Below are 27,373 nucleotides of genomic sequence, written 5' to 3'. Positions count from 1 at the left end.
ATGCAACATACTTTGAGAATTCATTTAAAGAAATATAGAAGTATATAGTTGAATAGATATATATTACTCAAGACTTTTATTGATGTTGCTCAAAAAATAAAACTTTCTCGTTCCAAGATGAATTTAAGGTAATACCATTTTGAAAAACATTGGCAGTATAGAAAAAAGTAGAAATAATGTCAATATACAACAAACGTTTACCTAACAATAACCTAAAAATAAACAAAAACAGCAAAAAATAGATACATAATCATTTTGTTATACTGTATTTTATTCTGTTCTGTGTTATGAAAACATTAAGTAAAATTGTGTGCATTTATTAAGCACTGTGATGCAAAAAACGATTTACGGTCTAGATTTAACATGTTATAATAGAGAATGGAAAACTGGTTAAAAATTAAGAGGACGGGAATATTGCAACCGCGAGCGTAGAGGAACAACGAGCAAGGGAAGGTAGAGGCTTTTTTTTTATTTGGTTTTGGTAACACACAACCAACACATATCCTCGTACACACACACACACACTCTACAATTCCACTGTCCCACTATGATGTCACAACAGTGCAGACGTCCAAAGTTGTGACGGTCACGCGTCACATGTCATTTGCAGTTCGGGCACCTTCCACACACACAGGTCGTTCAGGCAGAACTCGGGTTCTTCTTCATGTAAGTCCACATGTTTTTCTGGCCTCCCGCTGGTCGACAGCTACTGTATGTCTCAGAGAATCTGTGCAAAACGGATCACACCGTGAACACTTTCTAGATTGTCGGTGCGAGCGTGTCACTTTGTGAAGTGGTCAGATTTTCTGAAGCCACTGCGATAGAGATGTGAAAATGTTGGATTCCACTTGATTCGGATCGTCCAATGATAACGCTGACCCAGCGCAAACTGACTCCGCTGCATCTCTCGGTCTGGATCTTATTTGAACTCGTTGAGGTTGGAAGTGGATCTCGCATAGATAACAGGAGAGCGGGGAGCGGGGTTTTTTTTCCTGGGGTCTCCGTCGGCTCGACTTTGACGTCAGCGCTGCACTGGATAACCTGTGAGCTCTGACCTGGAGCTCAGTAGGAGCACTGCGGTCCTCATCACTCTGCAGAAACCTGAAAAGTACAACTATGCATCTGGGAGTCAGCGAAGCCAGTGCGGGTTTTTTGATTGTCAAATGCACAACATAACAGGTGGTAGAGGTCAATGCTGGCTACGAAATGCTTGTGTTTAAAGTTATCTTCAACAATGCAGGTATTCATAAGTACAGTGGTACCTCGACTGACGACTGTAATTGGTTCTATAAAAACGGTCGTATGTTTAAAACAGTTGTATGTTGAAGCATTTTTCCCACATAAACTATGAAATCATGAAGGTTGAAACAAAATACACAGCACAAACACGGTAAATATGAAAAAAATATCGATAAGCCACAAACTATGCACACACCATGTAAGGTCGCCCCCTGACTGACTGCTGACTGACTGCTGACTGGCCGCCGACTGCAAATTTTCAGGGTCATATCTTGGAGCAGTCTGCGCAAGTCAATACAAATTTTCGCGCCTATCGCTACCTTGTATCTTGGATTAGTTGTAAGTAGTGTGAAGATCACCAAGTTGTTCCATTGTCTTCGAGGTTCTCCGCGTGTTTGTTGATGGGTTGGGACGGAACGTCAATCAGAGGACCTAACACGACTTTAGGAGTTGGTCAAATTTATTGTCAAGCAGAATCAAAAAGTGCAGGCTCAGTTCGAGAGGATTGGAACGAGGCCTGGGCTCCAGGAGCCGAGCTCAGCCAGTGGAAGCCTCGGTCCTTCTTCCCTGGATCTTTATATAGTCTAATGTACGCAAGTGGTCACAAAAGGACATATGGATCACAAAGAACTGACTCCAACCAGAGGCGCACGTGCAAAACAACATGAACAATATGCACGCAAGCGGAAAAGTACAGGAACAACATGTGTACGATTGGTCATAAAAGGACGTGTGGAACTGTTTCTAACAGTACAGTGGATGCAGTCGTAAGTCGAGGTACAAGAGTATGAGAGCGTATCAGAGTTCGAGAGTTTAGAATCTTGTGGCTTGTGGGAAAAATCTGTCCCTGAACCTGTTGGTTGGGGTGCGGATGCTCCGGTAGCGTTTCCCACACGGAAGCAGAGTGAACAGTGTTGTGGCTAGGGCGGCTGCGGCCCCCCTCGAGTTTTGCTCTGGGCCTTCCTCCTGCACGTCTGGGCGTAGAGGTGCAGGAGGAGGTGCTGGTCCACCCTATCAGCAGCAGCGACGTGCTCATCTCCACTGTGCGCAGTGTCGTCTCGTCTCGGACGGTTCCCTTCTCCACGGGGGTGGTCGCATGTTGGGAAAACGACTGCGATTTGAGTTGGCATTTCCGTGACCTCGGCTTTCTAAGCGTCCTGTCGGTCGGGGGCCCCTGCGGTTTCGGACTGGGTGCGTTCAGCCGTTGCGCGGCATCGACTGAAAACACAAGGTCCGCCTCCCGCTGGCCGTCGCTGGGCTCAGAGAGGCTTGGCTTCCAAAGACTGAGACGGGAGCCGCTCTAGCACCGTGGGTCATTCCTATGTTCCCCAAAAGTATATGGCACATAACGGCAACATGACGGAGGTTCCTTTGTTCCCAGGGTCATAAGACATAAGGCGTTTTCGCACCACAGGAACTTTTTCATACTTCTAAGAATTTTTTTGGAGGAACCGTCGATTTTCTTTTTGGCGTCCGCACTGCAGGAACTAGGAACGTTTGTCGTTTCTTGGAACGTCATTCCTGAGGGACTTTTTTTTTTAGCTCCTAAGTGCACAGCGACTGGCCAGATGTGAGTCCACGGTCCCTCGGACCGCGAGGACAAGTCCGCCGGTGGAGTGGCGTCGCTCTGGGTGGGGACCAGCCCACGTACACTCAGCGATAATAAAAAATGACCGCGACGTATTTATTCGATTTTTTCTCTTCCGACGTTTGTTGAATTCAACAACAAAAAAAGGTCCACGTGCGCCGTCCCGATGCCAGCCCGTGCTTCACGAGAGTCGGGGCAAACTTTTTAAATGACGTCTTGTAGATCTAATATGAGTGAAGATTCAGCGCCTGGACTGCTTGTTTCTCTCCCCTGAAATCTGTTTGGGAGACAAGATTTTGATGGACTGATCAGGCGGAAAAAGGTGAAAGTTACAGGGTAAGGCGATCACTTCGGAACTACAACGGCGAGTGGTTTTAATATGTTACCGTTTTTGGGAACGCAGCGCAATATTAAAAGACGTTATGAAGACGCTCCCTCCCGAACGCACGTGTGCGTGTCTGTGCGCCTGCGTGCGTGCGTGCGTCTGCGTGCGTGCGTGCGTGCGTAAAGCGAGCAGCCCGTGGGCACCGGCGGAGGAAACCCCGTACGCGCGAGCGAGAACTCGCGACGTTACGTTGAGCGGCGACGGGTTCGGCGCCTTGTTTCGGACGCGGCTCGGGACGAGTCGCTCGGCGAAAAAAGAGTCGCTCGATGGTGCGACTCTTCCGAGACACGAGTCATTCCTCTGCGGGCGGACGAACACGAACTGCGGGCGCCGGAGAATATTCAAGCGTAATTATCTCGAGGATATTTATTTTGGCAGAGAAGTGCAACGTGTGAATCAACCAAATAATGTGCTTATACCAAAACCATTTTTTTGTGTTGGAGCGTGAAAGTGTAAATCGGTCACACGCAATGTGAATCATGCGAAACGCCGCGGCCTTGCTCGCATATGACCTTAACTGAGTCCTCAGTTATTAGGAGTGAGTTATTAGGAGTCGAAAAAGCCCATCTTTCGCTGGGGTGACCACCGACGAGTCATTCAAAAAAACGTTCCTTCGTTACCAACGGGTCGTTCGTGAGTCTCGCGTCACTCGTTGCGTTGCCGCCATTTTGTTTCACCGGCAGGAACAAATCCAGAGCAGCCGTCCGGCGGTGTGTGTGTGTGTGTGTGCGTGTGTTTTTATTTCTTTAAAACGCCTGGAACACACCGAACCGGCGCCGTGCACCGGATTAAATATTCGCATGGTACGTCGTCATCGGATCGACCCCGAACCCCCCGTTTGTTTGTTTGAAATGTGTTTGTGCCTGAACGCAGGGTGCCGCCTGGGAAGGAAGGTAGCAAGGTAACCGCCGCTCGTCTCCTCGGCGAGCCGGCATTTTGTAACCGGGCCCGGTTTCCCGTGGTTGCGTTCTACTCGGTGGACTCAGCTGAGGCTGCACTGTGCGTTTCACAGAAGGTGCTCGGGCCCGTCTAGGTCAACGCAACTCCCGCTAACGGTAACTTGTCATCGGGGTTAGCCGCACACCGGGCCAAGGCGCGGGCCGCGGCAGCGAAAGGCGCCGATCCACACCGAGAGGCGGGGCCCGCCGCCGAACACCACTTACTGTAAACACGCGTGATTTATAACGCGGCGGCGAGGGGCGCCCTGTCAGCCTGTTTGAACTGACGTCATTTAAAAACATCGACTTGCATGTTATAATGAAGTAAAACTAGACAATTCCCGGTGAAATGGCAACAGGGTGCTGGGTGTGTGTGTGTGTGTGTGTGTGTGTGTGTGTGTGTGTGTGTGTGTGTGTGTGTGTGTGTGTTTCCATACGCGTGCACGTGTCACTTATTTGGTACAACCCGATGGCGGCAGCGATGTTTTGTGACGTCACAAATACGTTAACACCCCGACGTGTGCGTGTCCAGGGCAACTGGATTTGCCCGCCACGCGCTCAATTGTTGTTGTTTTTTTTTTAAGGACGTCTCTTGCACGAGTGTAGAAGTGGGACGTCTCGTCGAAACGTTGCACGGGGGTGTAGCACACGCCTGGCTCCTGCGGTTGATTTCATATCTGTGTGCATGTGGCTCTAAAACCGGGCGGAATTTGACTGTTTATACGCGCAATAACAGTAAGCGTGCAGCGCTGACATCACACTTAAAACTCGTACATTCTCATCCATGCCTATGTTACCTGTATATATGTTTTTTTTTTTGTTATCCCTTAGAGGAATATCCAATTTATTCCATCCTGCCGCTTAGCCCCTGTCATTGCCTTTCAGTTATCTTGTGCATACAATTGCATTTTGTGTAGTCTTTATACTTTTGTATATTTATTTTTTAGATGGTTGAGCTTTATTTCTGTTACCTGTTTATATTGCAACCCACCAATCCCGATCAAGGGAAATTCCTTGTGTATTTAAATATACTTGGCCGAATAAACAGATTCGGAATTGACTTGGTTCCGGTTGTTTATCGCCCCTGCACAGATGTCTACTGACATGGCCACGGATCATGTTAACGGGAATGGGAGCGGCACAGAGGAACCGATGGACACCACCGCAGAGGCTGCCCGCTCTGAACACTTCGAGACCCTGTTGGAAGCGGGTTTACCGCAGAAAGTCGCCGAAAAACTAGATGAACTCTACATTGCAGGTGAGCACACTTTCACAAGCATCTTTCTTTGCCGGCCCACGTCTGATCACCTGGTCTGTGTGACTTCACACGAAGACCTATATGTCACCCCACGACACACAACTTTCTACTTGTTTAATTTCCCGTTGGGAGCAAATGACAACATCACTGGCTCAAAGGAATATTTTGCACATATGTTTTAGCTACCATGGTTATATGAATGTCCCACACCTTTGTACATGTACGTATGGTGCTTTTATTTGTTATGTTTTTTTGGGGTTTAGAGGTCGCCAAGCTTAATTGCACTGAAGATACCTTTATGGTCTGAGACCCACCTAATTATATAAAATGACAATGTGTGTTACAAAAGTTAACTATGTATGCGCTGTTGTTGTTGCACTTATGTTCTTTTGTCGAAGGGCCTGCTGAAGCATGAAGCTGCTGTTTAGTTTTCTGCATTTCCTTCATGCAGAAGGCTGCTTTGTTTTGTCATGATGCAAATGGTAAATGCTTAAGTTTGTAGGTGAAATGATTGGGATAGGCATAGTTTTGGACTTCGGGTACATGCACAGTGCAGTGTGGGACCAGCTGGTATCATTTTGTACAAAGACAATGGGGGCAGCTGCTTGTTTTTACCAAATGATGGGAACCAGTTCAGCCTGAACAGTAGTGGGTTCGAGTCTGAATCACAAAGCGTGAAGCTCATTAAATACCGTGTTTCTTCCAAAATATTGTGCAAGTTATTAGTACCGGTGATGGTGCTGTTAGATGTTAATTTCCACCATCTTGTGGAATACGGACACACACATTTGACGGTTCTCCTTTGAAAATCGCACCAACAACACACCACCCATTGGTGGCTAAATCTGTGGAACGTTCTTCCACGAGTATTGTAATGTTTCACTGCACAACACTTATAAGTCCTAATGGTAGTACATTATTGAAGTGAAACTTTGTACTAAAATCATTTTCTTTTTAAGTTTGCTCTTTGCAGTCCTTGCCGAATGTTTAGTGAAATGTTTTTACTTCTCACAGGATGATATGGCATTCATTTCAGTGTAGACATTATTGCCAATGTCTTGTTTGGGTCGCTGTCAGTCTTTGATATAGAGGCACACTGCTCTCCCTCAGGCATTTACAAAAATTTTTAATTAAAAAAAATTTTTTTTTTACCACACTGCTCATAAATTGCGACAGCGTCACAAGTCCTCGCATCACCATGTGTTACTCTCACTACCTGGAATAAAACCAGTCCCAACAACATAACATGTTTGAATGATGCCTTTGTTTTGTTTTTGTTTTTTAATTTAATGCAGGCTTGGTAGCTCACAGTGACCTCGATGAAAGAGCCATTGAAGCTCTGAAAGAATTCAATGAGGAGGGAGCCCTGCATGTGCTGGTTCAGTTCAAAGAGAGTGACTTGTCACACGTTCAAGTAAGTTTACAATGGTGTTTAATGCTGTGTTATTGCTTACATGTGTTGAATTTCTGAAGTATTTTTCTAGAGCTGTCATGGTTGTTACATAATTGTCCTATTGCAATTAGTTGATCTGATTGCAATAATTTTGTAAAATAGTGAAATTCCATTCATATTTTTCTCCAAATTAGTGATGTCAACAATTAATTGACCATAGATTATTGCTCCTAAGAATTTAATCAATTTAAGAGTTTGTCTTTAACAATCATAACTTAGCAATCAGCAGTGTTGTTATTGTATCAACGGGAGTCTTTGTGGGCGCAGGTCATTTGGAGAACAAAAATCCCCATTTAGGAAGTAGTAGTACTCAACGGAACGACGGGGCAGTGGAGAAGGAAATGCCCGGTGCGGTAGGAACTAGGTGTAGGCTTCCAGAAGAACGACGAACAGCAAACATAGCTGCACGCGTCGTTGCCAAGGAAGAAGCTATATGTTCATTCCTCAACAACTAATGCTGCGTTCAGATGGAACATGGTAGATGGGAACCGGATAATGGCAATTTCTGAATGGCACAGGCGAAGGGAAAAATAATAATTATTTATTTACATTACATACAGGTACTCCTCACTTAACAACTGAGTTCCGTTCCTAGGACCAGGTCGTTAAGCGAATTGGTCGATAATCGAGGACCCATTATTTCACAGTAAGGGGGCGTGGTGACTGCAAATGCTAGTGTAGTGAATACTGACAGACTTCAGGAACGGGACTGAGAACGGTGATGAGATGTATACAGTGTGTATATATAGTGTATATACAGTATATGTAATATATACTGTATATACAGTGTATATATAGTATATAAAGGGTGATGTGCAATGAGATGCTTGATGCTGAGACGCTCCTGGTATGATATACAGCGTACAATAGACTGGTCAGAGAGCTGGTCGTAAGTCCTAACTGTCATTAAACAGGTAGATTGTTAGGTGAGGAGTACCTGTATATAATTTCATTCAATGTACATATATGCACCAGACAAAAAGTTTAAATATTTAACTCTCGTAAAGGCGGGTCATAAATATTATGTGAGTGAACCAGGTCAGCGAGTCTTGCCTTGAACTTCTCCATTCTGAAATGAAATGAGGAGAAACGCAACCCCGTTGCAAAATCTGGACTTGCATGACGTTGTGTAGCTCCCCACGTACCATGGCGCCACCCCTTGGTGACGTCATTAGCCTTTACGTTATCAATTAATCACACCACAACACACCAACACACCACACTACAATTGTTGTAGTGTGGTGTGTTGCGTGACAAATAAAGACTGTTTCTTCTTTCTTTCTTTTCTTCTGTTTCTAATCGAAGATTGTTTAAGGTTAACAACTCTCGATTAGGGAAATTTATAAAAAATTTGCATCACTACTCCAAATTCAAGTGGAATTTTTAAACAGAATGTTAGAAATGTTGCAATGAATTAAATGGGAATCAGTTGTGTTTACATCAGATGGGTTGAGACAAATTAACTGTGTACCTGAATTTCTATGTTCAATATCACTGAAGCACTCATCTTATAAGACCTATACTATGGTAGTAACATAAAATTACTTTTTTTAAATGTATTCTCAATTACGTTAATGAAATCAAAAGTTCATGATCCTTACAGCCCGGTTAATGCTTAAAAAAAACACAAAAAACTTTGAGGTTGGTATTGTAAAAGTGAACTTTGTCTAATAATACAGCGACTCTCCTTGAGAGATGACCCGGATGTTAACTCGCTCCCCTCGTCCTTTTTACAGAACAAAAGTGCCTATCTTTGTGGGGTGATGAAGACATATCGACAGAGGGAGAAACAGGGCACCAAAGTCTCAGATTCCACGAAAGGACCAGACGAGGTGAAAATCAAAGAGCTGCTGGACCGAACCAGCTACACGCTAGACGTGACGACGGGCCAGCGCAAGTACGGCGGCCCCCCGCCCGAGTCGGTGTATACGGGGGCCCAGCCCACCATCGGAACAGAGGTACAGTCAGCAAGCTGCAGAATGACGCCAAAACAAAACTACTTCTGCTATGACAGCTGTGAAATTAGTAAATCAAGTCTTCATAACACAAAATAAATATTTTTTAATTAATTTCAACATGAACATGTTCTCTTTTTGTTTAAATGAGTCCTGCTTCAGAGTCAATTTCTGCTGTTAGGAAAAAAACAAATCCTGCTGCCGGAACAAAACTAACAAACCTCTGAAATCACATTTTGTTACATTGTTGTTTTGTTTTTTTTTTGTTTTTTTTAATGCTGTGGGTATTCTTTGTCGTTTACAGATCTTTGTTGGCAAGATTCCTCGTGACTTGTTTGAAGATGAGCTGGTTCCCCTCTTTGAGAAGGGGGGGCCCATCTGGGACCTGCGGTTAATGATGGACCCTCTTAGCGGCCTCAACAGGGGCTACGCCTTCATCACCTTCTGCACTAAAGATGCTGCACAGGAAGCTGTCAACTTGGTCAGTTTCTACTTCCCTTCATATTCTATAGTTGTTTTCGGTCACGTTGCACGTCTCCCACAGAACAAAATTAATGTGGAAGCCGTGAACCACAACAAATGTTCAGCAGTCACAGTGGAGGCGGCTAAATTAATCTTCACGATGTAGGAAGGCAAATCCCTGTTCACGATGAAAATACTAATCCGACACGTACTGTGAAAACCCTTTCCTGTCAAGGTGATCAGTGGGTGATCGCCACCAGTGATTATTTCAGTTTTTCTTACTCCACAGTGTAATAATCATGAGATTCGCCCTGGCAAGCACATTGGAGTGTGTATATCTGTCGCCAACAACAGGCTCTTTGTGGGCTCCATTCCAAAAAGTAAAACAAAGGAACAAATTCACGAGGAGTTCTCTAACGTCACAGGTAGGAACTCCAACTTGAACAGCAGGCCTTAAATATTATATTTATATATATATATATATATATATATATATATATATATAATATTATATTATAGTATCAATTTTTATAATTTTTTTTTTCATTTATTTATTTATTTTGTTTTTTAATGGACGTAGCATGATCCAACAAATATTGCATACTTCTAAGCACAATTTGATGTCAGCCGTTCTCTATTTATTGTAAATAACTGAGTTTGTTGTGTCATGGCTGCTCTACCTCGCTCCCACCGTCAGACGGCCTCAGTGACGTCATACTCTACCAGCAGCCGGACGACAAGAAGAAGAACCGGGGTTTCTGCTTCCTGGAGTACGAGGACCACAAGACGGCGGCGCAGGCACGGCGCCGGCTGATGAGCGGCAAGGTGAAGGTGTGGGGCAACGTGGTGACGGTGGAGTGGGCGGACCCCATTGAGGACCCTGACCCGGAGATCATGGCCAAGGTACTTCAAAGTCTGGAAAGTTTTGAGACCGGGGCACTCTTCGGGGGTTCATAACGCGGTTTCAATTCGGGAGAGATTTTTTTCTATTCTGTATTCAAATAAACATTTTGTTGCTGTGGAAAACGTTGCGGTTGAGTTTCTTTCACACTTTTGAAGGTGATTTGAAACATTTTTTGGCATAAACCGGTCGACCCTCACCCTCCTCCAGGTCAAAGTGTTATTCGTACGGAACCTCGCCAACGGTGTGACGGAGGAAATCCTGGAGCAGACCTTCGGTGAGTTTGGGAAGCTGGAGCGAGTGAAAAAGCTGAAGGACTACGCCTTCATCCACTTCGACGAGAGGGACGGCGCCGTCAAGGTACGAAAGCAAACGCTCAAAACACAACAGTATTATGGGCTTTGTTTTGCTCTTTGTCCAGTGAAATTGAACTGTGCTGGGCTTGACAGCGGTTTCCCCGGGCGACCGTATTTGTACCGCTGTCTGTTGAAAACAAAATTTAAAAAAAAACAACCATTTTATATTTTGGAAACTCGCACCATGGATGCCATCCAGCTCATTGATTTACTCTGGCAGAAATGGTGAAACGAGTGATGGTATTGAAACGTGTATTCTAATAGTATGGGACCGTTATAAAAAGATTGGAATGTGTCTTTGCAGGCTTTGGAGGAGATGAACGGGAAGGAGCTGGAGGGGGAGCCCATTAAAATAGTTTTTGCGAAGCCGCCGGATCAGAAGCGGAAGGACCGCAAGGCGCAGAGACAAGCTGCCAAAACGCAACTGTAAGAGTCCTGGCAACCCCCTGCAAGCCGGTTTCACCGCTGTCACTGTACGGTGTTCGGAGCTTAACGTCAGTGAGACAGGAGGCTAAGAATAACATGAGGCTCACGCACCAGAGCGATCGCTACTGGCGACCGGCCAATCAGTGTATCTGGGGAAACTACAATGTTTCCCTTAAATGTTGCCTTTGGGCCGCCCTGAATCTGAACAGTCACAATCTTTTCCTTCATAGCAGTTGAACGTGCAACGCGGGGCAGCTTTCTGTCGTTCTGTCAGGCTCCACGCAGCAGACTGCTGTTGTGGAGCGGGGTTAGCACCAGCCGCCTGTATCGGTCTGTGGGTCGGCGACAAGTGTAAACAGGCTGTGTGCGTTGGCTTTAGTGCAAATTTGCAGTAAGATGGAGGCTGATCTCAGTTTCTCCCCCCCCCGCAGGTACGATGACTATTACTACTACCCCCCGCCTCACATGCCCCCTCCATCCAGAGGCATGCGCCGAGGAGGTGGGCGGGGCGGCTACTCCTACCACCCGGACTACTACGGCTACGAGGACTACTACGACTACTACGGCAGCTACGACTACCACAGCTACCGCGGGGGCTACGACGACCCCTACTACTGCTACGACGACTTCCAGGCGCCCAGCCGGGGGCGAGGCGGCGGCGGCCGGGGCCCCCGGGGGTCTCCCGCCGTCCGGGGCCGCGGCGGCGGAGCAGGCTCCCCCCGCGGCCGGGGCGGCTTCTCCCTGCGGGGCGGCGCCGGGCCGGGCAGAGGGCCGCGGGGAGCCAGAGGAGGTGCGCCGCCGAGAGGCCGCGGAGGGGTACGTGGTGCGCGGGGGGGCCGTGGTGGAAATGTGGGAGGCAAGCGCAAAGCCGACGGCTACAACCAGCCAGATTCCAAACGGCGCCAGACCAATACGCAGAACTGGGGCTCGCAACCCATTGCTCAGCAGCCGCTGCAGGGCGGCGACCACTCCGGTAACTATGGTTACAAATCTGACAACCAGGAGTTTTATCAGGATTGTTTCGGGCAGCAGTGGAAGTAGAACCATAGGGCTCTGATTACAAAATGTTTTATTTTTTCTTAATTTCAATTTTTTTTAATTTTTATTATTTTTTATTTGGAGACTCAGTTTCTGATTGGCCCTAAATCCTATGGTCCATGGTCTGCCTGTTTATTATTTTTTTCTGTTTTTTGTTTTTTCCTCAAAATTGGTGACATCTGGCTCGGTATCTTTTTGTACATATTTTAATATCCCCTTGGACTTAAAAACGGTCGTCACACTCCCACCTGCTTCTGGCAAAACTTCTTTTATTTGATGTTATCGTTATTTCCTTTTTTTTTCAAAACTGGTCGTTTAAGATTTTTCCATTAATGAATTTCAAAAGAAATTGCAATCATGTGCTGGAGCTGTCTATTTGGCTATAGCTTTATGTATGTTTTTAAATTCTATGTTTTAAGTAGCTAAGTAGCTAACAGCAACAAAACTTATGTCTCAAAACATGTATTTAAAACGAATGAAACTACAATTTGTATTGTCACAAAGTAATGCGTGTCTTGTGATTGAAAAGAAAGAAAAAGGACATCTGCGGTCCTGGTTTATTTTTTTGTTTTGTTATTTTTTGGCTTTACATTTTGGCTTGTATTCTTTGCTGTTTGTCTGCTTTAATAAAACATACACGCACACGTGTACAAAAACCTCAAATTGTGTTGCAAATTCATGTTTCGGCAAATTCTCTCTTAAAAATTGCCTACAAATTTACGGCTCCTTGTGGAAGAAATGCATCTAAGGTTTGCCAACGTTTGGCCACATTCCACAACGTCACCTTGCATGCCATCAAATTATAAAATCACGTTTTTCCTACCGCTGGGATTCCTGAGTGCTCTGTATGTGTAGTGGCATATTTCATCCCTGTTCCTCATGTCAAGGAGCATACCGATCATCGCACAACACTAAATCTTTTACTTAATGTCGAGGTTCAACTAAAGCACAATTTGATAATTTTTTTGGATTTCAAATAAGCTTTTATTTTTTATTTTTTTTGTGTGTTCTTGGAAATTAACTAACTAGCTGAAGGCCTGAATACTAACGTTGCATGCTTATCTTGATAGTCTAGTAGTGCACAGTACTGGACATGATCAGCATGCGTAGAACAGTCACAACCATGACGTTTGAGTTTGTCATCAAAATTGCAATTAACAATCGGGTCTTTTTTCTTTTTTTATGCCGCTATAACAGTGGCATGAAATACTTTTTTTTTTTTTTTTTTTTATAAATAGTACATGTGATCCATGTGTTGGCATTGAGGATTGGAATATTTTCCTCAAACCAACCCGATGTAAACACGCCCCGTTCTGTTTCTTTTCCATTGCAACAGTGATTTATTATTATTTTTTTAATGACCCCAAATCTGGATGGGAAACAACAATGGCGGAATCAAACCATCCCACAAAACCGTCTGCACCAATGCGAGCGGGGCGGGGGGGTAATGTGGTGTTTGTGACGGCTCTAAGCATGCGTGACGTGTTTGCGGAACCTTGGTGTTCCTCTTCTGAAATGAGCTGTCTCTCCTCCACCCCTCTCCTCCGCCCCTCTGCTTCATCGGTGCACTTTTCAAACCCGTTCCCTTTGCGCTTGTGATGGCGGCGCGGCCGCCTCCCCCCGGCCGGGCCGCCGAGGCGCGCGCTCGCCATCAAAAGCTCAAGACGCTCTCTTTAAACCCTAACTTCCGCTACCGCATTTCTTTAAGACTCCATCTGTCCTGTGCCCTGGTTACATATTTCTGTGTGTGTGCGCGAGCGCTTGAGAAAAGCTTCAGATGTGATGCAGTCCTCCGTGCTACGTTGTCTAATTGCTTCCTTTTGTTACCTGGCTAGCAGGGGAAAGTGGGCGACTCCGGTCCTGACGGTTCCCTGTGATGCCCCGGCAGCGGCGATGGCGGCAGCAGCCTCGCGGCCCCCGCCCACACACTGCGCGCTGCCGACGGACCCGACGGTGAGGTCCTCCGCGACCCGACGGTCCACAAGGCATTCCGGCCTTACGGAGAGAACTCCTCCTGCACTGCCATGCTCAGAGATAATCACCCCAGAAGGACACTAGAGCTTGTCTCCGTTTTTATTTTTATTTTTTCTCTTTCTTTTTAGAAGCTGAAACCCCCCCCCCCCTCGTTGTGGGTGAAATTCTGTGAAGCGCTTAAGTGTTTTTAGGCGGGGGGGGGGGGGGAGATTTTAACGGGAGCCATGCTGGTCGATTCCCTCTGCAGCCTTGCGTCGAGCAAACTGTGAAAGGCAACGTGTTTGTTTTGGTTTTTACTTCCCATGACGGTGCTAGACGTGTCGCTTAACTCTCCTGAGATGCTGGAAGGGGCGTTTCCCTAATTTCACGGGAGCGAGAGGCGGGTTCCGTTCCCCCCCCTTGTTCTTTGTCGAGCGAGCACAGTCGGTCTGCCCGAGGCCCCGTCCGGTTGGTGGTCCGCTCGCTCGACGGCGTATCCCTTCACGGGCTTAACAAGTTTTTATTGTGGACATCCCTCCGGGTATGTCTTTGCACTTTTCATTGACTTGAGTTTTTGGAGTGGCTCGATCGGAGCTTGACGCTAACGTTTTTTTGTTTATTGTTTTTTTTTTGTTTTGTTTTTTTCGACTCATAACGGCAGATTTACGGCGTCGTAGGCTCGGTAATCGGTTTCGGCGTCGGGAGGATGTCGACGCGTGGATGAGCGGTGCGTTGCGTGAAAAAGACTTATTTTCATCACTTTTTTTTTTTCGTTTTTATTATTTTTTGGGGTACAGAGGGACAGTTAACTACCTCAGTGAGAGGCTCCGCCCCGTCCCACCACGGTCATTTTGCACGGCCACCCAACAGCAGGGCACTCAACCAGCCTGAGGCCAGGCTTCCAAAATACCATAGACTGGGACTCACTCGGGCTGTGGTGAAGTAACTGATGAAAACAGTAAGACACACCATCAGTATATTTGATATATTTGATAGTTAAATTAATTATTCAAATTAACTTATAGAGTTGATTACATTGATCCAATTAGTTAATCTTAACCGACATAGCATTTTAGTCTCAATCTAAACGGAAGGACTTAAATTCAAGTTTATCACCCAAAATAAACCAATTGTTGAAAACAGCTGGTGGTGTCTCGTGAGGGACATTTATCTCGTACCGATTTATCACTCGGCCCCGATTCCCGCCGGAGGAGCCAGAACTCGCCGCTTTTCTGTCGTTCTGACTGACAGTGTAGCCGCCGCCGCCGCACCCCGGAACGGACGGCTCTTCCTGTTCTCATTTCTGTTTGTGGGTCGGTCTCTTTTTCAAATGTGCGTTTGTTTTTGGTGAAACGCTGAACACCAGCAAGGAGCCCCGCCCTGCACCCGCCCGCCCCCGCCTCTGCTGAGGAGCTGCTGTCTTCCACTTTCTTCCTTGATCGGTGCTCAGTCTAACCGTTTATACGTCTCGCGCGCCGAACCGCGCCTCGCCTCCGTCGCCCACCGCGTCCGGTCCCCGAAACGAGCGCTCGTATTCAGCGGAATTTGCGTTCGACAAACCTCTTTAACGTATCACAAATCAGCGGAGGGCGGCGGCCGTCCCGGCGTCCGCCCGTCGATCGCTCTGCTCTCGTTCCGTCTCGAGAAAACAAAAGAACAAAAAAAAACAGAATCCAGCCGAAATTGTCGGAAAACGTCGGGCATTTTAGGAACGGGAAGAACAGGGAGCCTGCCTTCTTTTAGTTTTGCATCTGATATAGCAAGTTTGTGTTGAAACAGGTTTAGACTGACGGTGATCCATGTTGCTCAAGAGTGTTTCATCAAAAAAAAATTAAATGTTTGTTTGTTTGTTCGTTTTTTACTCTTCACTCTGCCTGTACCATCGTGGGTATATGAAAAGCTGTCACCGGTCAAATGTGTTCTGTTTGTTTGCATTCTTGAAAATATATTGTTTTATACTGTACATTGCGGTGAGGTAAACCTATTTTTCTAATAAATTGAAAGAAATCCAAACTTTGTTGAGTGCTCGTGCTTTCCAGTCGGATGAACGTCAACTTACATCATTTTATTTCATATGTCGGACTTTTAAAATGCCAGATCTGTTGCTGTCTTACTGCCCTACATGCGTATGAAGTGCGTCTGACACTTAACGATGAAAAAAAATACTAAAATTAGGCCATAAATATAATACTTTAATTCCCAGGGGAATTTGAGGTATAACAACAGTTTACAGAACAGTGAAAGACAAAAAGATAGAAAAGATAAAAAATATCTAGAACTTCATGTTTTAAATACAAACCAAACAATTCACAAACTGAGTTATGAAGAAATTGGTTTTAACACAAGTTATAGATGTAGAATTATTATTTATTTTATTAATTATTTTTTATAATAATAATTATTATTATTATATAATTATTTTTATTATTATTATTATTATTAATAAAAAAAAAAGTCATCCCAGTCTATTTACTTGAACAGGCGCAGAGTTAAATGTTTCAATATGAAAATATAATTTGGACCAAATATGACTTGACCTCCAAGGTGGCTCCAAACAAGCGCACCCCGCCACTGGCTCCGCCCGTCCGGCCTGAGTTGGTCCGACGCTGCGTTGCATTGACCGCGGGCCTCGTAAAAATCCATTCTCCCGTTTGGAAAAGCGCACGGGAACGGTCATTTATATCGGAATTTGGAGCCAGCTCGCCCTCAAAACTGATCTGTGGCGATGTCAAGTGACTTTGACACACGTTTGGTTGCTTGTACAGTTCACTAGCGTTGCTAAACAACACACACATGACTGTGGGTGTTCCATGTAACCCCCCCCCCCCCACCCCGAGTAGAGCCGATAGAACACATCGGAAGCGACGAGAAATGACCGATTACCGAGCTTCCCGGGAACGCAGCGCAAGGCATGGATCCCAAACCGGAAGTTCCGTCAGACAGATTAACGAACGCTCCGTCTGGCGAGGAGGCGTCGGGAGCTTAAAAATGGGAAACATAAAGTTCGGAAAAACCTGACAATTTAGAGGCGGAACATCACTTTTTAAATGTTTGTTTGAAGAACCGGGACTACGCTCGATGGAAACGGTGCGTTTGGCTTCAAACAACAACAACAACAACAACAACAACAACGAACAAACCCTCCGGGGTCTGGGACGGTCAATGTTGTGCCGTAAACGGTGCGTTTGTTGACGCGGAATTTAAGCCGCTCTTGTGCCCGGCAGGTCCCGTGGGGATGATGGCGGGCGTTCGGGTGTACTGGCAGTGCACGAAGCGGTGGATCGACGCCCTCAGGGACGCTGGCCGCCAATACCCGCTGTTCTGCTTTCTGCTGGTGTCCATGCTATCATGTACCGTCCTGCTCAACAGGTCGCTGGAGTGTTGTTTTTGTTGAGTTAGTGTTGTTGTGTTGTTTTCGACTCGCCGCTCCGTTTCTACTTTTTACTCTTCTGCGTTTCCAACACAGTCACGTTACTTTAGTTTTTTTTAAACAAAGTCTGCATTTATATTTATACATACATCAAAATCAGGGACTGGATCTCATACTGGCTGATTTATGATTGTTCAGCAGTGATTCTTTGAGTCCACGTCCCTGTAAATTAGGATGAAAACGCCTGTAGCATGTTTTTATTTTCATTATAATCAGGATCTGCAAGATTAAACATGCACATAGGGTATTACTTTACGCAGTATTGCAGACTCTGTAACACCAGGGCACTGGTCAGGAAAGCAACTGTGTATACTTCTAAGTACATTTAAGAGCAATTACTTGCACACTTTTACTTTAATACAAATGGCAATGTTGTAATGTTGTGTTTTACCGGAGGGACTTTGTGTCCGGTTCGATCCCCTCTTCCGCCGCTGCAGGTTTTATGCTGAAGAGTCATGTGATGTCCTTACAGGATTGTCCGCAGTGTTGAAAACATCTTAAAATCACTACATTTGGCGAATCCCAGGCCTTAAGACTCATTGAATAGTCTTCAGTTTGTGTTTATGAGGTCTACATTTCGGCATAAACATCCAATCAAATTTCGTATTCGAAAGGAGTCAAGTTCTCCTGCATCAGAGTCAACATTTCTGATGATATAAAACCGTAACCCTGCCGCTGAACCTGATACTTACCTTCCTAGACTGTTGTAGATGAACCCAACCCATTTTAGAGAAATTCAAGAAAATCCTTGTACACACCTACTGTACTGCCCGACTGTTTCGATTTGTTCCAGTTCCTAATCACTCAAGTAAACTGTTCTAATAACAGTTCATACCGTCATCTAGTTCGTAACCTGCCCTCTTTCTACCTGATACTTACCGCTCTGGTCCAAATATAAAGTACATATCTGCAGTATCTCTTTGAATAAGAAAGAGGTGATTTTTCCTAAAATCAGTCCTACATTCCGTTGAAAGGTCCCTTCTAATTTACCTAAAATGTATTGAATCAAACTCTCTGATACCTACCGGCTATTATGTCACAGCTGCAAACCGCTTTACCCTTGTGTCTCAACACTTCATACATTTCATTAATCACAGTTTTCCAACTGAAACAAGCTGTTTCTTGATCTTTTCCCACCCCAATTGATAGACAGATAAATAGATAGACAGATGGATGGATGGATGGATGGATGGATATGTTTTTCATCCCTGGGTGGAAATTCCAATTGTCTGAGCAGCTCCCATCAAAACAGTAGCCAAATAATAATAAAGCAATGGAATAAAAATCTAAGAAAGAAAATGTAAAGTTAACTGTACACAACAATATATAGCACTATACACTAAACCTAATGATAAACAACAGATATAACCTCAAAATAACAGCAAAAAAAAGATAAATGGAAAAGACCGAAAAAAAATTAAAGGTCATGTCCAACAATAAAATATATTGTCCAATACAATGACTTGTGAAAGAAAAATGTGAAGCAGAACCAATATATGGAATATGAACTTAAGATATAAATAGTGATGTCAAATAATCCTGAAGTTTAATGTAAGCCCATGTTGTTGGGTAATGTTGGCAATAAGCCTGTAGACCAAAAGAAAATCCACAGTAAACATACACTTCTGTATTAACTAATTTGCATTATGATGCTTGTGCAAATGTTTTTTTTTTTAATTATTTAATTTTTTTTTTATATGGTGGAGGTTATACAGTCAAAAGCGAGTAAAAAAGGAACTAACTAAATAAACAAAATAAATAAAAGTGCCACACTGTTTTCTCTGAGCCTCTTGGTGAGTTGACAGATTGCCCCCTCCCCAGGTACCTCCATATCCTCATGATGTTCTGGTCCTTCCTGGCCGGGCTCATCACCTTCTACTGCTCCCTGGGGCCGGAGACGCTGCTGCCCAACATCCTCTTCACCGTCAAACCCAGGAACAAAGTAAGACCAAGAAAAGGACAAAAACGATCAATAATGCACCTTCTGTTTGTCTGAAACTCGGTAACTGTGTAGAATATATATATATATATATATATATATAGATATATATAGATATATATAGATATATATATATATATATATATATATATATATATATTTTTTTTTTTTTCTTCTTCTTTTTTTAATGAACGTGAAGGCCAAAATATTTTTGTATGGTACAGTTTAAATTATGCTATACACATTTTAAAAACCTTTTGTTTGGTATTGTTGAATGTGTCCAAAGGGAGTCTTTTTCCCTCTGATCTGGTTTGTTTTTTGCGATTATTGTTGTTATTATTATTTTACTATTGCTTGCTGCAAGTAAAACTGTAAAAAAAATAATAATAATTGTCACCACACAAAAGACTTCAATGTAAAGTAGAATTTTCATGGAGAGAGAGGGAGTGCAATGGTGTTTGGTGTTTTATTTTCTTTCATTTTGTGGTATTTTCTTTTGTGGTGACGTCCGGACAGCCGTCGGAGCAGCAGGAATTGTTCCCGCTGGGCCACAGCTGTGCAGTGTGCGGGAAGGTCAAGTGTAAACGGCATCGGTACGTAAAATATTAACGCTCTAATGACGCCTGCATGGCCACTCTCACTGTGGGTTGTCTCTTTTATTCCACTGTATTTATTATAGAATTAATTGTAAAATGGGGTTCTGGTTATTGTTGGGGGTTGTTATAATAAACTTTTTAAAAATATTAAAATTGACCAGTGTTTTGCTGTCTTACATTCACAAGCCTGTTGGAATTGTTTGGTTATCGAAGTCTGCTGCCCAGTGGACGTTAGAGGGTAGTGCAATATTACACACACACACACACACACACACACACACACACACACACACACACACACACACACACACACACACACTAAATTGTGTTGTTAACAGGCCAACGCTGCTGCTTGAGAACTATCAGCCGTGGTTGGACCTGAAGGTCTACTCCAAGGTGGATGCTTCCATCGCAGAGGTACTCAAATGCATCTTTTACTAATTTTATACCATTAAAGTGTCTTGCGATAAGCTTGCACAACTTCTGGCTTAAGATGTCGTGAGAAATATTTTTTTCCTCTCTGACAAATGTCATCTGTGTAGATGATCATATCTGTTATAATTTCTGTCGTATTCGCAGGTGTTTGAATTGGTTCTGGAGAACTTTGTGTACCCGTGGTACAGGTGAGGAGAAAGAGCGGTGGATGTTAAGTGACTTTGAGTCACCGATACGGAGAAACCGTAGAGGGCTTACCTGGGCGGGGTCGGTCTCTTTCTGCAGGGACATCACAGACGATGAGGCGTGCGTGGACGAGCTGAGGATGACCTTTCGCTTCTTCGCGTCGGTCGTCGTCCGCAGAGCTCAGAAGGTGACGGGAAATTTAAAAAAAACAAAAAAACACACTTTTATGTGACTCTTCACTAAGACATGTTGCATGACATGGATCAGTGAGTACTAAATTACCGTAGAGAAATAATGAATTTGGAATATTGGGACCACACCATATGTACACTACATAGTCAGAAGTATGTGGACACCAAAAGTTCAAAAGCTCACAGAACGGGAGCACCGACACGTGTTGCATCGTTAAAAAAAAAAAGGTCTGTCCTCGTTTGCAACACTCCCTACCGAGTTCCACGCTGCCTCTGGAGGACACGTCAGCGTGCAGACTGTTTGTGGCGAGCAGTGTAAACTGGGTTTTCTATGCCCGAGCAGCTGCACACAAGCCTCAGCTCACAGTGCCGCAATGTGCCAAGCGTCGGCTAGAGTGGTGTAAAGCACGCTGCCATTGGACTCTGGGGCATTGAGCATTGAATCCCTGGATCACAAGGACTCCAGTATTTCTTAGTTTCCCCTGATTAAGGCAGCTGTAAATAATGCTGCTGTAAATAATGCTATTGTAAATAATGCTGCTGTGCTAATTGTTTGTTTAAAGATCTTGCAGTGTTTGACAATGATTAACATTTGGTCACGTACTTTACGATTCTTCTGAAGTGGACCTGCACTTGAGAAGGGCCGGGGGCAGGGGGGCCATGCTTGTGTTTATTGTGTTCTTTGAGATTTGGTGAAGTGCTTTGAGCGCTGTTCTGGTCTCACCACTTGTCCTTCCTCCTTGCAGGTCGACGTCCCCACGGTGTTCGCCGCCAAAGTGATGAAAGCAGCGATGAAGCACATTGAAATCGTCGCCAAAGCTCGACAGAAAGGTTCTGAACGCCAGGCTCAGCCTCACTTTTAGTTTTACTGAGGTTCACAGACCTGGAGAGGCTGCTACTTCCACGTCCTGTATGAATTATCCTCTCCATAGAATATATATATATATATATATATAGTTATATATAGTTATATATAGTTATTTCTGTTCTGTATTTCTTTATATTTGGCCTTTTTTTATTAAAATTTTTTATTATGTTAATCGTTTTATGCTCATTGCCTGCAGAGAAACGCAGCATTCCTCACAATGACAAATGCTCGTATATTAAAATGTACTTGTGAAATAAACTGGTGCTGATTTTGTGCGTGCGTGCGTGCAGTGAGCACCGTGGAGGCCTTGCAGCAGGCCGCGCTGGATGAGTACGGCCCCGACTTGCACATTGCTCTGCGCAGCCGGCGGGACGAGCTGCTCTATCTGAGGAAGCTGACGGAGATGCTGTTCACCTACGTCATGCCGCCCAAGGCCACCGACTGCAGGTGAGGCTCCATCTTCAGCGCTCGCAGAACGCGGCGACGTAGTCTCGAAATATACCAATGAGTGAATCCGATCTGTGGTCGAGGGGTTGACCTGTGCGAGCGACGTCCTGTCTCTGCTCAGGTCCCTGGCTCTGCTGGTGCGGGAGGTGATGGCTGGCTCCGTCATGCTGCCCACCATGGACTTCATGGCTGATCCCGTGAGTGGAGAAGCTGTTGCCTGGTTACCGTTCGCCATGTCGCCAGATGCTGCTTAAAGTGACTCGGGAACTATGTGTCAAATGATAATATACCACGATTGACTACGATGGAAATTCTGACGACGCCTGTATCGGGTCCAGTACTGTGCCAAAATTGTAGTACTCGCGAAAGGGTACCTCCAGAAGACAGCCCGCAAGATATATTATTGTTAGAATAAGGAAAAAGGTCTTGTAATTTCTTCTCTAAGAGTGTGGAGTGTCAAAAGTCAACCGTTATTCAAATCCCTCAAATGTGATGTTTTTTTTTATTCTCAGTGAAGTTGAAGACGTATTTCCTCAAATCTCGCCGGTTGACCTTCCATATGCGTTCCTACGGCAGCCGGTTTATTTAACACCTGTCCACATTCAATGTCGAGATGTATTTTTTTGCGCAACGACTGGTAACAGCGTTGTCTCCCTTTCTCCTCCAGGACACGGTGAATCTCATGGTGCTCATATTCGTCGACAACACTCCGGTGAGTGAGGAGGCTGCCGGCGCCAGGTCGTTGGTGGACGACCCTGACGTGAACGGTTTTGGTGGTTATGTGTCAAAGTGGCAGAGAGCTCTGTCCTCATTCGGTTAGGACTTAAGTTGGGAGTGTGCCCACCTTCCTGGAATAAATAGCCTAACGAGGGAGACATGGTGGTCCCCTTGCCTTGCTTTTCTAAACAGGCTTTCTGGAAGAGAACAAATGGATGGATTATGGATCGGAGCTTCACCAGCTGCCCTTTAATTTTGTGCCAGTATTTGCATTATTCGTTTGGACTGATGATAAATAATTATTAAAAAAACATCTTGTATAAAAGCAGTGACGTGCTGGCAGTCGTGCTATCGTGTGGATGTTGACATTTGCAGTTTGGTGTAGATGCATCTAGATGGAGAGATGCTGGAAGGAGATTTAAGTGTCATAGCAGCTCACATCACAATAGTCAATAATAATAGTAACAATGCAATGGAATGAAAAAATAAATGGTGATAAGCAATAAACCTTGAAGTTTACTAGCGGTTGGAAAAGTGTGAATATAGAATAATCCTGTGGATAAACAATACCTAAAAAGAAACAAAAAAAATGAGAAAAATTGTCAATGTACATAAAGCGAAACACTAAACTAGGAGATGGAAATATTTGCCCTTTGCAATAAACCTGAAGAAGTTAATAATAAAATAAATAAAATTTGTGGTTTGTGTCAGAAAAACCACCTGAGCCTCGTTGTTGTTTTTGTTTCCAGCCGGACCCCCCGACCGGACCCCCTTCAACGCTGGTTCCCTTCCTGCAGAAGTACGCAGACGTCAGCAACAAGAAGCCCTCGGTGGGAGCCGCGCTTCACCTCTTAATTGTTTTTATCGCTTCGGAAACACGGGTTGATTTCAATGTTGTGAAATTATCTTATCAGATCTCTCTCTTGTGAAAGAGAGAGATTTGATAAAAGATCAAATCAGCTTCCTCTGTCTGTCTGTCTGTCTCTCTCTCTCTCAGGTGTTGAAGCTGGAGTTGAAGGAGATCCGGGAGCAGCAAGACTTGTTGTTTCGCTTCATGAACTTCCTGAAGCAGGAGGGCGCCGTGCACGTGCTGCAGTTCTGCCTCACCGTGGGTAAGACGGGTTCAGAGCGTCCTTCGCGGTGTCACTGTGTGGGACGCTGCAGCGTGTTATCCTTCTCCTTTAAACCGCCATTCAAGTTATATTTCAATCAGATATCAGATGCAACATGAAAGCCTCGCTGAGTCCCCCCCCCCCCCCCCCCAAAAAATTTGAAATGAAACTATAAATGTAATCACTCCATGTGGCGTTGAGTTTTGGTGTACGGTTTAGGTACTGGAGCGTTCTTTCGAATGACCGCCGCACGGGACCAGATTACCGGCGTCGGCTGCCGCGGTGCCTCCGTGCCGTTCCCCTGGCGTCTCACCCCTCCTTTGTCTCCCCCAGAGGAGTTCAACGACAAGATCCTGAGTCCGGAGCTGAGCGAGGGCGAGCTGCAGCGCCTGCACGGCGAGGTGCTGCGCATCTACGAGACGTACTGCCTGGAGGAGAGCGTCGACAAGATCCGCTTCGACCCCTTCATCGTGGAGGAGATCCGCAACGGTGAGCACCACCCAGCGGGGGGTGGGGATCACGGATAGGATAGGGTTGCTTGAGGGGATCGGGCACGAGGGTGGGGTTGTGGTCGATGGAAGACGTTCTCAGCCTTCGGGTCCCGACCCTGCACGCCGTCACTTGGTATTTATATTGATATTTGATCAATATATTTTAAATAGAAAATGTTGTCAAATAAGTTTTAAATGTGTCATAATTTCCATATAATCAATTGGAGCTCCCTCCATGTGTCAAACATGTAACATTTCAACTTAAACCTTGCGGAACAAAAGTTCAAATGTTATTACCTATCCATCTATCTCTCCATCCATCCATCTGTCTATATCCATCTGTCCATCCATCCGTCTGACTGTCTGTCTGTCTATCTATCTATCTATCTACAGTATCTATTTATCTATAGTATCTATCTATCTACAGTATCTATCTGTCGGTACCCTCACGCCAAACAAAAACAACAGAAAACAAAACCTCCACCACGGTCTAAAATGTCACAGTCGCTCTTTCTTCCGTAACCTTTCACCAAACAAACCCTTTCCCTCGGCAGTGGCGGAGGGAGCGTACGGTGGCGTGGTGAAGCTGCAGACCATGCGCTGCCTGTTCGAGGCCTACGAGCATGTCCTGTCCCTGCTGGAGAGGGTCTTCACCCCCATGTTCAGCCACAGTGACGAGGTACGGTCCTGGGGGAGGTGCTCTGGGTGCGCGGTTATCAAAACTCAAAGTGTTTGTTTAACCACATAAATAGAGAGATAGATACATAGATACTTCTGTATCCCAGGTGAGAAATTTCAACGTCCCAGCAGCGAACAACAAAAACAATAGGCACTAACGATAACAACAATAGAATAAAAATGAAAAGTGGCAATATCAAACCTCACGGTTAACTGTAAATAATTAAATATGGCAGAATAATGGAAAATTTACCTGAAAATCTTAAGCAGTATCAACCTGAGAAATTTAAGCAGTAAAACAGAATAATGGCAATAGATCTAAGATCATCATCATCACCATCATCATCATCAGCCTGAATGCACTGATGAAGCTAATGGTGTTGATGGTCTACTTAAAAGTGAAACCCTTTTACATACTGATCATGTTTTTATTATGCATAACTTGAATGTAAAACTGCTTTTGGTTAAATCATTTTTTATAGTACTTGCAGGTACTTCGGACAAATGTAAAGGAGTTAAAAAAAGTACAACCTTTGCTTTGAATGTGGAGTAAAACTATTAAAATGTAATCACTCAAAGTACAAATAAAATATGAATGTATCGTCCAGAATAAAAGTACTCTGTTTTCCTGACCATTTGACGGTACAAAGTGATGGAGTTGTGTCATCTCTGTGTGCAGTATTTCAGATACCTTTTGAAAGGGGCCGAGTCTCCAACCAGGAACTCCAGGATGAACAGGTTTGTTTTCCCAATACTTCAGTTTCATTTGTTTGATTTCCAAATCACTCTTTGTGACACCATAGATACAGAGTCAAGTGCACCTCCATTCCCTGTGAATTTACCCTGTATTTTAGATCAAGTTGGGGCTTTTATTGTGAAAATTTTGAGAGAGATCCACCGTTTGGCTGCCGGGGCAAATAGAAACTGAAAAGTTCAATCCCCTGAATTAAAAAAAAAAAATAATAATAATAATAATAAAAAACAGCATTGAACACTGACTCACGTCACCCTGTTTCCCTGTGAAATGTCACGTTTTTAGATCAAGTTTGAGCTTTGATCTTGAAATTATTTTGGTTTAAGTGTTTGATCCTCCTTTGGGTTGCATGGACCAAGAAAAGCTCTTTTTTTTTTTTGGGGATGAAAGTTAAACAGAAATATCATACCCTGCACAACCTTTTCAGTCAAACCTTGTTTTTAAAAAGGAAACTACGAACTACTACTCTATGTAAACTTTTCCAGGAATAGCCTAAATTTGGAAGATATGAGGTAAGTCAGCTTTTTGACATTGCCTGGCTACTGCTGCATGTAAAACAGGCAGCTGCATCCAGCCAAAGCCACAACTGATTGAACTAAATTCAAATTTTAAAAGTTGCGGACAATAAGTTTGTCTTAACATTTCAGACAGAATTGTAATATGAATGTAGCTCCTGCTGAATGCCACCGCACCTTAAACGACCATATTCGCGCGGTTGCTTGTGAATTGCTTGAGCGGCATGAGAGCGAAGTCACCGGGGTGTGTCCATGCAAACAGCACTGACGTCCGTACCCGGCGTGCACGCTGCTTTAACACCGCATGAAAGAGAGGAGCTGTTTGCATTGTCTTCCTGTGTCAGGAATCAGCCATTTTAAGCACGTTTATTCGACGTTCATTCGATGTGAAGCGGTGCTTACTGCTGCGCGACTCTGTGCCGTTTGAACTGGAGACCGATCCGACCGATCAGATCCATCTTCTCCACCCGGGTCCTGCGCTCCCTTCCGTGATTCCTTTTCCCCCTTTGTCCGAGCGTGACGCTGACGACCCCGATCTCATTGTTTGCCTGTGGGAAGCCTCCCCTTTAAGAGAGCTTGTAAATAAATAAATATCAGAATAAATAATAAACAAATAAATAAACAAACAAACAAACCAGCAAACTCTGATGCGATCTTAGTACCCAAATGTCACAAAGGGCTGCCTGAAGTAAATATGGAGACGTTCGTACCAACGTGTGCCTCTGCGTTCCGTCCAGGAACACCTCCAAGCGAGGCGAGTCCTTCGGGATCAGCCGGATCGGGAGTAAGATCAAAGGGGTGTTCAAGAGCACCACCATGGAGGGAGGCATGCTGCCCTGCAACACCATGAACGACACCGACGAGGATCTGGTGAGCGCCGTTCGTCCCGTCGGCCGACGCGTCGAGAAGAGTAAAAAAATAACAAAATAAAATGTGCGTTTTTGTTACTGGAACATAATTTGACGGGGTTGCCCGCAGGAAGTGTTGGGTTGGGTTTCAGTTTTATTTTGGCTGTTCCCAGGAAACAATGTCTTAAAAGGTAGGTTTTGCCGTCTTTCATCC

The 27,373-nt window shown here is 44.6% G+C and overlaps 2 protein-coding genes across 7 annotated transcripts in view; both read left to right on the top strand.

Annotated features, from left to right (window-relative positions):
• The first annotated feature begins 3,900 nt into the window (after positions 1–3,900).
• Positions 3,901–15,959, top strand: LOC307245696 (heterogeneous nuclear ribonucleoprotein Q-like). Of its 2 annotated transcripts, XM_080021344.1 has the most exons (11): positions 3,901–4,015; positions 5,243–5,408; positions 6,704–6,822; positions 8,598–8,819; positions 9,121–9,297; positions 9,568–9,703; positions 9,976–10,181; positions 10,390–10,539; positions 10,840–10,961; positions 11,393–11,777; positions 13,838–15,959. In XM_080021344.1, exons 1-11 carry the CDS (start codon positions 4,013–4,015, stop codon positions 13,874–13,876), a joined length of 1,725 nt encoding a protein of 574 aa, XP_079877470.1. In that variant the 5' UTR covers positions 3,901–4,012; the 3' UTR covers positions 13,877–15,959. The 2 variants fall into 2 exon arrangements, with proteins under 2 accessions (XP_079877470.1, XP_079877469.1); XM_080021343.1 differs by lacking the exon at positions 13,838–15,959 and having other exon boundaries at positions 11,393–12,656.
• Positions 15,960–16,901: 942 nt separating this feature from the next.
• Positions 16,902–27,373, top strand: part of LOC307248223 (sorting nexin-14-like) — a 34,521-nt gene continuing 24,049 nt past the window's right edge. For 4 of the 5 annotated variants that reach the window (XR_013844768.1, XM_080024548.1, XM_080024547.1 and 1 more), the window contains exons 1-18: positions 16,902–17,039; positions 17,177–17,321; positions 19,204–19,324; positions 19,838–19,914; positions 20,256–20,334; positions 20,497–20,540; positions 20,638–20,725; positions 21,476–21,560; positions 21,888–22,044; positions 22,166–22,241; positions 22,712–22,756; positions 23,511–23,591; positions 23,759–23,873; positions 24,207–24,362; positions 24,919–25,043; positions 25,722–25,780; positions 26,282–26,308; positions 27,049–27,181. Coding sequence is in view for 4 of the 5 variants with exons in the window: in XM_080024548.1 (XP_079880674.1) it covers positions 17,188–17,321; positions 19,204–19,324; positions 19,838–19,914; positions 20,256–20,334; positions 20,497–20,540; positions 20,638–20,725; positions 21,476–21,560; positions 21,888–22,044; positions 22,166–22,241; positions 22,712–22,756; positions 23,511–23,591; positions 23,759–23,873; positions 24,207–24,362; positions 24,919–25,043; positions 25,722–25,780; positions 26,282–26,308; positions 27,049–27,181 (1,602 nt within the window). In the remaining variant the exon portion in view is untranslated. The remainder of the gene's footprint in view (positions 17,040–17,176; positions 17,322–19,203; positions 19,325–19,837; positions 19,915–20,255; positions 20,335–20,496; positions 20,541–20,637; positions 20,726–21,475; positions 21,561–21,887; positions 22,045–22,165; positions 22,242–22,711; positions 22,757–23,510; positions 23,592–23,758; positions 23,874–24,206; positions 24,363–24,918; positions 25,044–25,721; positions 25,781–26,281; positions 26,309–27,048; positions 27,182–27,373) is intronic. The other variant, XM_080024549.1, reaches the window with a different exon arrangement.

The sequence above is a fragment of the Zeus faber genome (genome assembly GCF_960531495.2).
Source record: "Zeus faber genome assembly, chromosome: 2".
Lineage (NCBI taxonomy): Eukaryota > Metazoa > Chordata > Actinopteri > Zeiformes > Zeidae > Zeus > Zeus faber.
The sequence above is the reverse complement of the archived record's forward strand: the minus strand, read 5'-3'. Positions and strand labels throughout refer to the sequence as shown.

Coding starts and splice junctions, on each gene's coding strand:
- LOC307245696 (XM_080021343.1), top strand. Junction 8,820..9,120: donor AGCCCACCATCGGAACAGAG/GTACAGTCAGCA, acceptor TGTCGTTTACAG/ATCTTTGTTGGCAAGATTCC. Junction 9,298..9,567: donor CACAGGAAGCTGTCAACTTG/GTCAGTTTCTAC, acceptor CTTACTCCACAG/TGTAATAATCATGAGATTCG.